Source organism: Numida meleagris, chromosome 2, assembly GCF_002078875.1.
Source record: "Numida meleagris isolate 19003 breed g44 Domestic line chromosome 2, NumMel1.0, whole genome shotgun sequence".
Classification (NCBI taxonomy): Eukaryota; Metazoa; Chordata; class Aves; order Galliformes; family Numididae; genus Numida; species Numida meleagris.
Window position 1 is genome coordinate 106574115 of NC_034410.1, and position 15235 is coordinate 106589349.

The window sequence follows — 15235 nt, forward strand, 5'->3', positions numbered from 1 at the left end:
CAGCGCAGATTTGCTGCTGTTCTTGCGCTTTCTGCTTCCTTCATGGTAGGAGGAAGCCAGGTACAGAACGCATCGTCCTCATAAAGCTCCTTCCTGATGGTCTCACTTTAGTTTCCCAGCTTGTAAACTGGTCTGAGAAGGGAGACACTCTGCTTTCCACGATCGAAAGACATGGTGGAGCAGCTGTTCCCAGTAACAATAATGACACTATTGCTGAGACAAACATTTTCACGATGATGCATGGGAACACTAAATCCAAACCACATTGTTTAGCTAATGCATGCTTTCACTCCACTAAAGGGGAATGTCACATAACTGAAAGTAAATTGAAGAGATCAGAGTTTAGAAAATATGACAAAGTTGAAAACTTAAAGCTGTATAACACAGTAACATCCTTGAACAGAGAAATCATTGATCCAAAGTGGTGTGTGTGCGCGTATCTTATGGCAGCTTATTAGGTATGCCATGCCTCCGGTCAGCGCAGTGAAGAGAAACCCTTGTGAGTCAGGAATGTGTTCTGCCAAGCGTTACAGTAAAACCGAGTACAGCATATTGATAGGGGCTGTGGGAAAGGAGATACGGTGTTGCAAACTATTGCAGATATGTCAGGCTGTAGGTACTGGTGCCGGAACTTTTCTTTAAAATCTGCACTCTCAGTTGGGACTAATGAAACTCTGTTCTCAAGGTGTGTGCATGCACATGTGTGCAGAGTCCATGCACGCTTGTTTAATAAGGCAACAGCTTTATTCCTCTTAGCAGGAAGGCAGCCTGTGGCTCTGGGAAGCCTGGTCTAGTGGTTGGTGACCCTGCACACAGCAGTGGGGTTGCAACCAGATGATCTTTGAGGTCCTTTTCAACCCAGGCCATTCTGTGATTCTATGATTCTATGATTCTATGATTCTATGATTCTATGATAGGAGAGGAAGGATAGAATCAAAGAATCATTAGGATTGGAAAAGACCACTAAGATCATCTAGTCCAACCATCAGCTCATCCCTACCATGCCCACTCACCACATCCCTCGTTGCCATATCCACACGGTTCTTGAACACCTCCAAGGATGGTGACTCCACCACCTCCCTGGGCAGCCTGTGCCACTGCCTCACCACTCTTACTGAGAAGAAATGTCTCCTAATATCCAACCTGAAGTTCTTGCTTCCAGTAAGCAGTGCAGTGCAGCAGGTTAGGGATAAATGGAACATTAAAGACAAATTGGGACCTGAAACATTCACTGTAAAAATTTATTACTGAGCTTAGCGATATCTGCTTTAGTATTACAACAGCATTGTTGCTGGCACTTGTGAAATAACTGCTATAGAATTGAAAGCGTCTTGGAGAGCCTTTTCCTTCTGGCTCTGTTATGGAGAGGTTGCTAAGTTTAGATCACAGGAATGCAAAGTTACCCAATCAAACACAGAAGTCTGCAAAGTTCATGCAATATAGGAAGATAAAAATGAGGTTTTGTTTCATACTGGGAGATCACGGACAGCTGTCCCCCTGCCTCCTCCCCGTGCCCTTGCTCTAAGCCCTGCACAATGGTGGTTCTACTCCAGTCAAAGCTAGAAACACCATCAGCAGTGGTTCAAACACAGCAAAGGAATAAAAAGGGGAGAGTAACACATTAGCAACCTGAACACTCTTTTTAGGTGTGCAGGCTAGGGAGCTGACCGCAGTATCAAAGTGCTGCTGCAGTGGTTTTCATGGGAGAAGGTAGGGTCTGTCAGCACATTGTTTTTACTGTCCGCACGTCTGCTTTTGAAAAGATGATCCAGTTCATTTCAATGATAGGCTAAACACTGATCTTGTCTATAAAAACAAATGGAACCCAGCGCTTCCAACAAAAGCCCTTGACTTTATGATCCTCCCATGTATTGTCAGGGTTCCTGGGCACAAGTAGCACAGATGGAGGAAGGTTTATAGAGTCTGTGGCAGTGGTTTTATTTTGTATCTCGAGTGCGAAACCTTTCTTCCAAAGAGCAGCACTATATGATACTTTTAAAATTAGTAGGCCTGTTTTGCCCTGCCAGTAATTGCGCAGGTGCTGTAGGACTTTGTGACGGAGCCTTTCGAAGGGAAAGCTGGAGTGCTGTAGAGGCTGTGTGCTCACTCAGAGAGCCAAATTAAAAACGTATGCAGCCTCGCTGCAGCATGTGGGTGGCTTTTAGGCAAGTGCAGAGCGTTGTTAAATGTCGAAATCAAATATAGGCATGGGGAAAACTGTTGTGTGAATGGAAAGTCTGATCACATACTTGTCCTGTCGTTTAAACGTGTGGTAGGTTCCTCTGGAACTGAAAATCTGCCTGGTAACAAGCCAACTTGTACGGAAATACAACTCTGAGCCTGTTTTCATAACTTTTTAGAATCTACTCTTTCTGAAGGCCTGAAACTAAGTTTATATTTGCAGTTTATTTACAGCAGCCTTTGCATTTTCACTTTGAGGCCTGGGACATACTGTCTGCTGAACTCACCATGATGATGGTATCCATAAAACCAGACAGAAGGCAACTCAAGCAATGAGCATTAACCTCAAAGCACAGCTCCGAGGTAGAAGAAATGCCTCTTATGTAGATCTGAAGACCGAGGCACACAGTTAAATATTTATTCAGCATCATTTGAAAGGCAGCGAGGCATAGACAGGATTTGATCTTAGCTCTTGACAACCTCAGTCTAGTGCTTGATAATGACCTTTTTATCAGCTTATAGGTTAAATGCCAAGAACTCATGCAAAGCTCTTTCTCAGTTTGAAGAACCAAATACATCAATGAACAGTAATGATTTAGGCTCCATAGCCTGAAACAACCTGGTAACCTGAGGTGCTTTTTGCATGTGAAAAATGAAGTTGTGGATTTTAAGTCAGGTTCCTATATAGATGATCTAGTTCTTATCTACTGTCTTCCTTTCCATATGCAGAATATATATTTTAAGCTCTTTAATAAAGGTACAGTGCTATTTGAAATTAGGAAAAATGTATTTAGCATACTAGTAGCTGTCCTACCAAAAACGTACAAATAACAATTATTCTTAAGTAGAACGTGTATTTTACAGTTCACATGAGAGTTTTCTCATGTGCACTGTTGCAAGCATTGCCCATTTATGCGAGAACTTCTGAGAGCAGAGCAGTGATCAAATCCTGCAAGGCCTTCTGAGTGCTTGCTGCTTTGAAAGCTGGAGGTGCAAGATGCTAAATCTAACCCCAGCCAGGTATGAGGATGAGGAGAGACCATGAAAGATTTTAGAGTGCCATACTCTGCCACTTCAGTATGCAATTTATTGTTATTTGGTACTGTTCTATTGTCACAATTTATTTTTAGTCAATCAAAACTTCATAGTAATGTAATTGGGCTTTTAAATTTGTCTGAGAGAAGCTCTGAGAGAGAGGTGCATTTTTTATTGGTGGAAGAGAAATTTGTTTTGTTCTGGTCAGAACACATTAATTGTTGGTCCCCACTAAGCTGTATATTGGCCAAAGAATAAAAGTTCAGGAATAAAAGCAAAGCAGTTACCTTTAGTGGATTAATGTAGGAGAAATAAGATACTTCAGGTTCTTTGACACCCCCTCCTCCCTCCGCCCCAAATGTGTAGCTGTTTTATCCATTCAATATGGGAGAGTCCCGCCCTAAATGCTTTTGGCAGTGACATCATCATTTAATCTTTCTTCTGTTCATTTGCAGCTACTTTGGAGCTGCAGTTCCTTTTTATGTCACTCCCCCAATATTTAGAATTTGTAGTTTCCTCAGATAACTGGCCATCTTGACAAGAAAAGAGTGACACAATCAGCTGTCAGATACTTTTCATTCCTGACTTCCATGCCAAATCTGACATGTGGATATTGGGATAATAATGTGTTATCTTAATTAGGTGTGTTCCATAATGCGTGTTTTATAACAGACAGAGCAAATGAAACTACTGCAGTGCCTTGCCAGGGTATCTTTGAAATGAGATTCCCTACTTAAGGGTTTTCTTCCTTCTTAAATAAATAAAGAGTAAACGAACAATTGCAGACTCCAAATCTGAATCCTAGCACTTCCTGTTAAACCTCACAAAATAGTGCAAGAAACATGTTTGGTCTGCTTTCTAAGGCTTGATGATGTGATAGGAAGGATGTTGTATGTAACATCAAAGAGTGGTGTTGTTATACCTCTGAAGCGACTTCTGGAAGTCCAAGTGAAATAATGTATGTTCATTTTTTTTCTCTTGGACATGGCAGTTTTTAATAGGCTTGGATTCTTATCAGAAATGTTCCAACGATTTCCTTCATTGTGTTTGCATGTACTTTTTTTTCTGACTAGCTAAATTTCTCTCACACTTCCCAAAGCCCTGTTAAGTGACTCCCTTCTGGGTTTAGTTAAGAGCACTGCTGAGCAAATTGCGAGCTGCCAAAACCAGCCAACAAACCACTGGTGATGAGCGAACATTTCTGCTTTCTAAGCCCGTGCTGAACGTTGCTATTTTTTTAATTCCAGCCCATGATGTTCAAGTGGAAAATGGTGGAGTCTGGGCTGTGGGCAGTGTGAACAGTGTTTTGGACCTGAGTATACAGAGTCCTGGCGAAGGATCAGGGTGTATCATAGCTTTTGCATTTGAAGTCTATATATATATGTGAGGATGAAAGTGTTCCTGGCCCAGTGATCATCCTGGAAATTCACTTTGTGGAGCTGTACGGTATGATCTAGGACCGGAATGTAGATTTCAGGTTGGATATTAGAAAAGATTTATTCTCAGAAAGAGTGGAGAGGCATTGGAACTGGCTCCCCAGGGAGGTGGTTGAGTCATTGTCCCTGGAAGTGTTCAAGAAAGATGGAGATGTATCACTGTAGGACATTGTTGGTGGGTGGTATGGTGATGGAGGGTTGATGGTTGGACTGGACGATATTAGAAGTCTTTTCCAACCTTCATGATTTCATGATTCTATGATCTGTATATCTATTTCTTAATGGTAATGATTAGAGACATACTTGTGAAAGTCTATAAAATGTGAAGCTGTAGAGAGCCCTGCAGAAAGAAATGTGTGAAGCACCAGAAGTATTTCATAGGACATGACTGGAATAATTTCTTCTCCAGGTTCTCTGTTGAGTATATTGTATTTTCCTCCCTTTCCTCCTCCAAATGCAGTCTGAAGGGAATGGATCTTATCTGCTGTAGCATGTCTGTACTGTTCTTTGAAAGGTGTTCTCATGATTGTCCTCAGACCCCAGTCCATTAATTGTCTACATGACGTGTCCATGCACATTATGAGAAGTGTAAGGCAGGTCAGCACCTTTTTCAAGAAGGGAGATGCAAACACAGGGTTTCCTCAGCACAGTTTTATTAGTGGCTAGCTCAGAGGCCTGCTGCAGCATTATGCTCTGCTTAGCAGTGAGAAAGAGATGTTATGAAAAAAAAAAACCACTCATATCAAATGGAGACACAGGATGTTTTATTAGTGATGAAGGATACTGGATTCCTTGTTACTATCCTGCAAATGGGATATGCATTAAAGGTGAGAGCAGGTAACTGAGACTCCCAGTATTCCTGGCTATGCCACTGATTTTCTTCACAACTGATTTTCTTCTGCAGGTTCTTTTCATGCTCAGGTCTTCCACTGTAAAAGGATCATAGAACCACAGAATCGTTTGAGTTGGAAGGGACCTTTAAAGGTCATCTAGTCCAACTCCCCCGCAATGAACAGGGATATCTACAGCAAGATGATATCTATATTCCAGACACAGTCATACTTATTCATAAATCCCATTGAAATCCTTAGATGAGAGACCAATATCATGTCTGCATTAAGAAAATGCAGGATTGATTGCAAGAATAGATCTGCAGAGTGGAACAGCCAACTGTTTCAGGAGGAAGGAGACTACTGTGTAATGCTAACCAAACCATGAGCAATGGGATGGTTTGCTTCAAAAGTGTCTTCTAGATCTGAACAAAAATGCAGAGATAGACAGACCCAAAGGATCTTGGGTTTCATTTGGAGAAGAGATGGACTATACTCAAGACCAGAAACACATGAAACTGCAGACAGTTTCTGTAACATGCTTGAAATCAGTTTAATCTTACATCTTCATGTTTGAGAGCTCAATGGAATTTCACAGTAAGTTTTTGCACTCTACAGCTTTGATCCAGCTTCACCAGATGCAGGACAAAGAAGTACAGAATAGTGAAGGGGAGACTGTTTGGAAAGAAAATAATAAAATGGCAAAGAGTCTGCTGGTCAGGGAATGTGGGGGACTTGCTTCTACAGATTCCTGTTTACTCAGTGTGGAACCCCTCCAGCTGGAAACATGAAGACATGCCAGACATAGCCACTAATGTGCTTGTTATGAAGGAGAGCGTGGAGAAGGGGCTTGAACCTAGTTCTTCCATATCCTGTCCCTAATGAGGGCACTAACCACCAGCTTTTGGAGCTGGCAGGCAGGTCTACTTGGTGTAAGTCCTCTGCTGTTGAGTGCTAATCCTACCTTGAAGCAGACTTAATCTTTCCCAGGAGACATTATATTAAAAGCAGTAAATTCCTATAATAAGCTGGGGTTTGAGAAAATCAGTATTTTCTAATACAGAAATATTTATTTGAAAAATTCCCGGCTTATTTTTGGTGTTCCAATCACAGAAGCCACTTTGTACCTCCCTTGTAATGCTCCAGTGAAGGTTGTGTGTGTGCCCGGTCTCCCCTGGGTCCCTCAAGCACATCATTTAGCAGTGCATTGCATGTCTTTGCACTGCTGTAGTAGCTGCTAGCTGCAACTATGTAAGATGGAGGAGGGCTAAGGTGATGTTAAGCATGTTACAAAATAAAAAGCTTTGTGGTGGTCTCCAAGATGTTTGTTATCTAAACGTATTTAAAAGGCTGGAAGTGGGTAGTGTGGATGGAGTGTGTGTGTGCATACAGTGGTGAAGCAAGGAAACACTGAGATATAAGTGATATTTTGAATATATTGCTTGTCAAGCCTTTTTATGAGTAGTGTGGAAGGGGAGAATTCTAAAAAAATTTTTGAAAAGATGTAATAATTGATTAAGATATCCTAAACCAAGTGACAAAGTCAGCAAGAATATTAAATGCCTTAATGAATTCTAGAGAGCAGTACTGTGAGAAAAGGTTTCACTGATGATTTAAAATGGGACAAGAATTTCTTGCAGATCTCATTTTAATATGGATGTTACTTAAGAAGGATGTGGGAAGGAACAACAGTCTATCTACTTAAATGCAAATAGCTGTATTTGCTTAGTACTTATATTGCTTTGTTGGGTGCAAACTACTGCATAAGCTGTTCTTGCCAAGCTGGTTGATCCAGGTCATGTGTAGGTAGGTGATGTCTTATAATTCAATTAGCCAAACCTAAACCAGAAGACACCTGTGCGATAATGTAATTGATGATGGAAGTTTAAGAAGGTGAAATATGTGGTTGGCCTGCTAATACTCTATCCATCATATATCCGATGGATAGTAAAACGTTGTGCGCTTGCTTTTTAAAATTTGCCCCTTATACTGAATGCAGTCCCCTTCTTTCTTTTATGCTTTTTTTCTTCTTTAAAAAACACCTTTAGGTTAGAACTGTGCATGCTGCTGGAGAATGAGCACATCTTTGAACCAGAGACAAACAACAAATCTTTCTCCTTCTCACATCCTCTGCAGTATGAGAAGGTAACATCTTTTCTGTCAGTTCTATCCCTGCTTAATCAGCGAGTATATTGGGTGAGTTAGATGATTCAACATGAATGAACATTCATTCATTTAATGTGGCTGAGAAGAAAGAAGAAGTGGTCAGGTACAATTTAAATTTAAAAGATGACTAGAGACCTTCCAGGGACAGCTGTCATAAACCATAATGCCACTCAGAGTCTGAGAGTTGCACAAGAGCACTGGCAAAGCATGTCCTTGCTCAAATAGGCTGTTCCAGTCCTTTCTTTCCCAACTTCTCTACAAACACCAGATTATAATATTTAATTCTGTATGGGATAGCACCTCTGTGAGTGACTACTATTTGTGGAAGTTTTCAAACTTGAAAAGCATGTAGCATTCTTTGCTTCGATAGATGACTGAAGGATTTTTAGGAATAGTAAACATGAAGTGTGGTAAAAGAAAATCACGTGTTACCAAAACAAGACTGGTAATGGAGTTCGAGCAGTTTATACAGGCATAACTGGAAAGTCACCATATATCACTGAGGATTGGTCTGCACGTGGAAATTTTGCTGGCAAAACAACACTGAGAATGAACAGGGCAATTATGCATGGGATGAGGTGTCAAAGGACAAATAGGAATTCCTATGGAAAAGGATTGACGCTCAGCTGACGGCCGATGCCAGTTTTGTTGCATTTTTCTGCGCTATTTCATCATGCAATTACCACTTAGTAACAGTGTGGAAAATCTCACCCCTAAGCTGGTATAACTGACATTGTCTTAATAGAGACACAGTTTCACTAAGAAAAAAAAAAAATTAAAGTACAGAGTGTTTTATTTTGAGTGCTAGTTTAAGCTTGATTGGCAGAAGAATTTAAAAAGGACAAGCTCTGCCAGAGTAGCTCTGCTAGAAAACTTGTTCTTAGAGACAAACTAGAAGGCTTTTGAACCGTGGGTTCTAATGTGCAGTGCGGAAAGAAAGAGAAATGGATTCTTGCCTGTTCCAGATAACAGTGGAGAAGCTGCCCAAGCCGTCGCGCCTGGCCATGCTGCTGAATCGCTACACTACAGATCCCCGGTATCAGCAACTCTTCATCAATCTGGTAAGACTGAAGCCAACTCTAAAAACAAACATTTCCTTCATGAACAATGTGTTTGTTATATTTTCTCATTTGTTTATGATGGCTGTGTCAGCCGCACTGATTTACATAAACACTGCCAATCCTGGGACGTTACATTCTCAACAAAAGTAGCTGAGTACAAACAGCATTCCGAAGTTTTAATTCATATTGTATAAACATAACAGATGTTGATAAAATGAGCCAAAAAGAAAATACAACAAAGGAGACCATTTCAAGGGGGCTTTTGATTAAAATACATTCCAGATTGACAAAATGATACAATGTTAATGGAATAGATCATTTAAATGTCACTATTTGGCTCTTATAGACCTATAAAGCAAATATAAAGCAATGCTTTTGAGTTTTTAGTCTCCATTACGCTACAGTGCCTATACATCAACTTATAAATAAAGCTGTATTTCTTCTCCCTTTCCTTTTTTTTTTTAATCCCTGCTATGACATTGCCACATTTGTTTCCTAAATACTGTACTAAAATACTGGGTCCAAAAGCAATAATGTGTTTGGTATACTGAACAAGCCCTAAAATAAATACGTTATAAACAAAATAAATGTAGTTTCTGCCTCAGTGAATTTCCAGCCTACAGCACTGAAACTGAAGTAGTGGGCACAGTGAGAAATCAAGATGAGAGAGAGCCTAATTCAGATGGGTTTTATTTAAAAAGATAATATCAACTCCTGTTTACTCACGTTCAATGAAGATTAAGATCCATCTAGTCTAGATTCCTCGTTTTGAGATAGCTATCAGGAAAGATAGGTTACAAGAACCACAATACTCCTAAAACACGTTATCTAGTTTTGTTCAATAGCTTTTTTTAATTGATGGGGAAACTGAGGTGAAGAGAGAACAAATGACTTTCCAAGGTTCAAAAGCACGTCATGCACGGGAGTAAAAGCCAGCTCTGTTGAGACTGAATCCAGTGCTTGAGTTATTGGGCCAGACAATATTTTTTGTCATGGGCAACCCGTTCAGTTCAATCAGGTTTCTCATTGCTGCGTAACGTTCTGTCCCTGGTGTCTCTGAAGCAGAAAGTTCAGTATCTCTTCCAAAAACTCGTTATCGCTCATGAAAGGTCTTTTTATGGCATCCACAGAAATATTCATTCTGAAGTTTTTGGGCTTAATGATTTCCTGTGGCAGTGAATTCCATAGCAGAATTGTATGTGGCATGGAAGAAAGAAAACATTTCTGCTTTTATTTTTTTTTCTCCTTATGTCTTTGAATATTTCCTCAGTCCTGTAAACAAAAGCGTAAGAATGGACATGTCACTCTGTAATGTGCATTTACTTCTATCTTATCTTATCATCTTCTTGTTTAATTTTTCCTCCGTGAAAGAATACGCTGGGAGGCATAATATACCTTCCCTGACAGAAACTGTCCAAGTCACAAGTAGGATGCTATATAATTACGTGAAAAGTAAAAACTTAGTGAACATCTATATAAGCTGTAAAGGGCAGCTTGGTTAACAACAAAATTAGTTTAGCTGCATTCCTATCAAGTTATAGTCCTCACTGCTTTCCATGACCAGACTTCAATACTTGCAGTCGTCTTCTTCCCAGAGGCATTTGATTGTTTTCTTTGTCCTCTTCCTTCACAGTCCATGTTTCTATGTGAACTGACTTTTATAAGCATTTACTGAAAAATATTACAGGATATAAGAAATAGTTGTGTAATGAAATAGCAACTATAAAACATCTAAGACTTAATAAATATTGGGGTCATTGGCTATTTCCAAGTGAGAACTCAGACCACGTCAATTTGGAACATTCTAGTCATAAAAGCTCATTTAGAGTAAACCTAATGGTATAGCAAAAAAGAAAGTGTTTTTTACTATGGTATCTCCTGACATTTTAAGGGGATGGAGTACATGGGAGAAAAACTAATGTCCCTCAAGTCTGGGACCTCTCTCACCCTGGCCTCTACCTTCTGTGTCCCCCGTAGCAGGGATGCACTCACATTTTTGTATTCCCCCTGTGTCTTCTCTCTTTGTCTTACAGGAGCCATACATAAACAAATCGGCCATGTCAGTCCAAGCTCATTTCTCGCTGCAACGCACGTATATCATCTTTCGCACCCTGGGGCTGCGCCACCTCACTGTGGTCGACCTGCAGAACCGAGTGGTTGGTGTGATCACCAGGAAGGACCTGATGCCTTTTCCCTTGGAGGAGAGGCTCAGGCTCCAGCTGTCTCCTCAGAACCCTGATGCGGGGGAGTAGCCTCTGGATTTAAGGCCGTGGATACTGGATTTAAGGCTATGGATGCATTCTTAGGATTTGTTTGAGCTCATGTGCTTCTTCAGGAAAAAATAATCAGAGCTTTTCCACTTGATCCCTTTTGGAGAAGAGATACTTACAAGCTGTTGTATCTAGATATGTGGGGTTGCAGGCTAGAGCTATGTCTCTACAGCTGTTTAGTGATTGCAAAATTCATTGACTTAAATGCTTGCAAGGCAAAATAGGAATTCATGTATTTATGAAAGAGGCATATAAAATCAGATCTCTGGGATGGATGTTAAGGAGTCTTTGGTCACACTGTGTCTATGCCTCCCAATGAAAAAATGTCACGACCCCTAGCAGCAAAGTTATGCAGGCAAAGCCTTTGAGCTAGGACTAAATTTTCAACCACTGAACATGTTTCCAAACCGGCATTTTTATGCTGAACCATGTAAGTTTACTTGAAAGGAAATACTGCCTTGAGAGAGGCAGCCCATCAAAAGGAACAGGGGATTGGGCTTTCTTACTGGCCTATGTGTTACTGCAATCCAAAGGGAGAATTGAATGTGAATGAGAAACCTGACATGCTTTTCTATTCCTTACAGTACTTTAACTTCTGTGACTGCTAGAATAGTCTCTCTTTCTCTCCTTTTACCTGATATGAAAACATTTTTAGTTCAGGTCATGTGTAGGGAGGTATGCAACAAATTCTCATAATGGGGAAGCAGCATGATAAATTGTCAGAGTAGTTTTTGATAGCAGCATATTTAGAAACTAGAAAAAAAGTAAATAATTCTTCATGATTTTGTAGCCATGCAATGTTTGAAAGCTTGGAAAGGGTTGGTCGTTAATAAATTAATGTGAACAATTTTTTGGATGAAGACACTGTTAGATCTCCTTCTATGACTTCATAATTGATGCTTAATTTTATTCTGTTAAATACCAGAGGGATTCATACAGCTTTGAATATCAAAACCTAGTATGCACAAAGGAATTCACCACTATTAATGTTGTTATAATGAGTATTAAGAAAAAACAGTAATAATTTACTGGTTCTAAAATGTTGCCAAATTCCTGAAAATGAATTTCTGGTATTTGAATCATGCAGCTTTGAGTCTCTTATGAATCAAAGATTTGTTGGATTTTCTCCTATTTTCCCTGCTGGATCTTGTCTTAATTAACAATAATGTTGCTTTTGTAGCACCAAGAGAATGCACAGCTCTTTAAAACTCAAGTGTCCGAGTCAATGCAAACAGCTGGCAGACCAGAAATGTATGTAGGTACGTGAGAGAGGCTCTTTAAAGGGTCAGTTAAAATATGCCCTATACAGGATGAGAAATGCCTTGTCAGTTATACACCCAAGAGGCACAGAGCTGGACGTGTATTCAGATCATGTTACAGTTAGTAATATTTTGTTCATTAGCAGTTTAGTAAGGTTGCTGTCACTGTCGACCTATGCCTTACCTACCCAAAGAATGCAAAAAAAATCGTGAAGGAATTAGGCCTTACGAGTCCAGAGTTTTACTGGCTAATGTGTGCTAGCAGAACAGGAGATCTAATCTGAAGAGATTTAGGGATTTCCCCTGAACGCAGCAAGAATCAACTTTTCTTGTGATAATCAAATCTGAATAGCCTCATTGTGAATTTGTGGTTTTGTTTCAAAGCTTTTGATTTCCTTTTCATTATCTCTTGCGCATACAAAGTACATAAAGGCCTGGGTAATGTAATTGCTTTTCGCTGACAGTATTTGTGGCTAAATGCCTCAGTGCAATCTGTAGTTGGAGTGTACTGTGCTGAGTGTGAGGGCTGGAGGCAGCTGGGATATCAGTAACTCATTACCTGACTTTGAACAGGTCACTTAAATGCTTGGCATATCATTTTCTCTGCCTTTAAAATTGAAACGATGATATGGACCCACCAGTTCCTGTGAAAAGCATGTGTGAAAAATATTATAGGAATATAAACTATTTATAATAATATTTTGTGCAAGCCAATTATAAAAGACATTGTGAGAATCCCTCTGACCTGTATCAACAAGTAAAATTTCTAATGAAAAGTTCACACAATTTACATAGAACATCTTGTAACTGTGTTGTGAACTAGGTGGAAGAAGACATGCTACATTCTGGCATACAGTATTAGTTATATAGCTAGATGATTTTTTATTTTTTATTTAATATATCTCTATTCATGAAGACAGATGAAACAGAATTCCTCCCAGGACTTCCTGAAACAAGTGGCTCCCTCAATATTCTTGACTCCAGCGACAAATCCATCTCATCACAAGCCATAATGGTGTAATACATATAGGAACATGAAAATAGATGGAATCCGTAGGAAACTTTTCATCAATATACGTTTCCCATGATGCACATATAAAATAAGGCTCTAAGGAATGGCAGCAAGAAGTAGACAAATCATTTGACTCTTTAGCACAAGATACTTCTGTTTTTCTTCTTGTCTGCTAATAGTGAGTGGTAAATTTTTTGCTATTTCATCATTTGACCTCAAACAAAGACTGGATATTTAAAACTAAAATATTAGATTTATGAGAAATGCAAATTGTTTATGATTTCTCACAATTTCTGAGCACAGATCTCTGTGAAAGAGAGAAAGAGTTTTAAACAAAATCCAAGTCAGAATTACATATTGAATTACATACTAGAATTGCATATTTTTGGTTTGTGCTATGCATCTGTACCTCTTTCATCTCACCCTCTGTGATGGTGTTTTTCCCAATACTTCTTACTCTCTTAAGCTTAAATTTGGCTTATAAAACAGGCAGACTGAAATTTAGATCTGGGTTTGAACTGCAGTGATGCAAATTTCCTACTATTCAGTTAGAACATTGCTATGAATGAGCAATGTTTTAATGTTTTTGTGGCGTGCATGCTTAACCTATTGTTTTTTAGATATCCTGTAACGTGCATATTTTTATCTGGTGTATGTACCACTCCTGGTATTTTTTTTTCTGTTGTGTGATATTTACATACACTGCAATTAACTGCTGTGCATTTTTAAATTGCATAGTTTATCATGCTGTAGAACCCTCTAACATTTCTTGATTTCCCATTTATTCTTGCTTACATTTTTAAACTTGATTTTGTCCTTCCTTAATTGCATTTATTTGCTGACCATGGATGAAGGAGTCCAAAGGAGGGAAAATAGATGAAGAAATTCTTAGTACATACTTTATATAAAAATGATGACTTTAAGGACTCAGAAACCAACATTGCTAAAGGTACCCGTCATAGGATATGGTCTCTTACCTCAGGGCTGAGATAGCCTTGTGCCAAAACACTGAACAGGAATAGAAATGTAACTAGCTGTACTTTGAGCAGTGCCTGGAAAATCACAGACGAGGAAATGCTGCAGAATGTTACTGTTGTCTCTGCTGCCCCTTTTCACATAGCTTCAGCTAACAGTGCTGTCAGTGTACCTCTGGTGATCATGAAATCACTTAATGAAATGAAATGTAACCAGCTCTCAACTGAACTAGTGGTTAATTAAGTGTGACCATCAAGTGATGGGAATTGCAGCAGTATACAAGGAAATGCTTGTTCATTCCTGAAAGGCCTATAAAAGCAAGAGGAAATACATGATCAGCACAGTTGTCTGGATGTCTAACAGTGTGGCATGGGAATGTCAGCATCAAAGTTCGAACACTTGGAGGAGTTACTGCTACTTACTCGAGGTTCTGAAAGAACCAGAGTATTTGTGATTGTGACAGATAGCTAGCACCCCTGTGAGGGGTCAAAGCACTGGAATAGTTGAGTGACTTGCAGTAACTCATGAAACTGGCTAATCTTGGTTATCTCGGATCATAGATTCTGTGCAAAGGCTCCACATTCTGTCACCCAGGACATTCTTTACTCCTTGCCACCAGAGAGACTGTGGGGAATTACCAGGTTCTGCGTATTTTATTTTGAAGGAAGTACAAAAAAGAATTCATCTTCAGCAAAGAGCTCTGTAGATAACAAGTCCCACAGCTTCTGCTGTGATCATGTTATAACCACCCCTCTTGGGTATGATGGAGCTGAGATGTGGATATGAAGTAGACTACTGAGGATTGGAAAGTCAATCTGTAGCAAATCTGAAAGGTGAACTTTCAACTCCTGATGTCTTTTCATCTCAGTACCTATCTCTTACTTGTGGAGCAGATGAAGGGAAGGCATGACAGCTCCACCCAAGTTGTGTGCTGTGGGACTAGACCTCTCCAATTTTGTCTGTCTGAACACAAGAGAGAAGTGTGTCTGGTTGTGTGTCCCTGGTTTATA

General features: G+C 39.7%; 1 protein-coding gene across 5 annotated transcripts in view; it reads left to right on the forward strand.

The window, feature by feature from the left end:
* Positions 1–11839, forward strand: part of LOC110394630 (chloride transport protein 6-like) — a 73761-nt gene extending 61922 nt beyond the window's left edge. For all 5 annotated transcript variants that reach the window (XM_021388579.1, XM_021388580.1, XM_021388578.1 and 2 more), the window contains 3 exons: positions 7531–7627; positions 8614–8709; positions 10743–11839. In XM_021388579.1, the coding sequence (XP_021244254.1) occupies positions 7531–7627; positions 8614–8709; positions 10743–10961 (412 nt within the window). In that variant the 3' untranslated portion in view covers positions 10962–11839. The remainder of the gene's footprint in view (positions 1–7530; positions 7628–8613; positions 8710–10742) is intronic.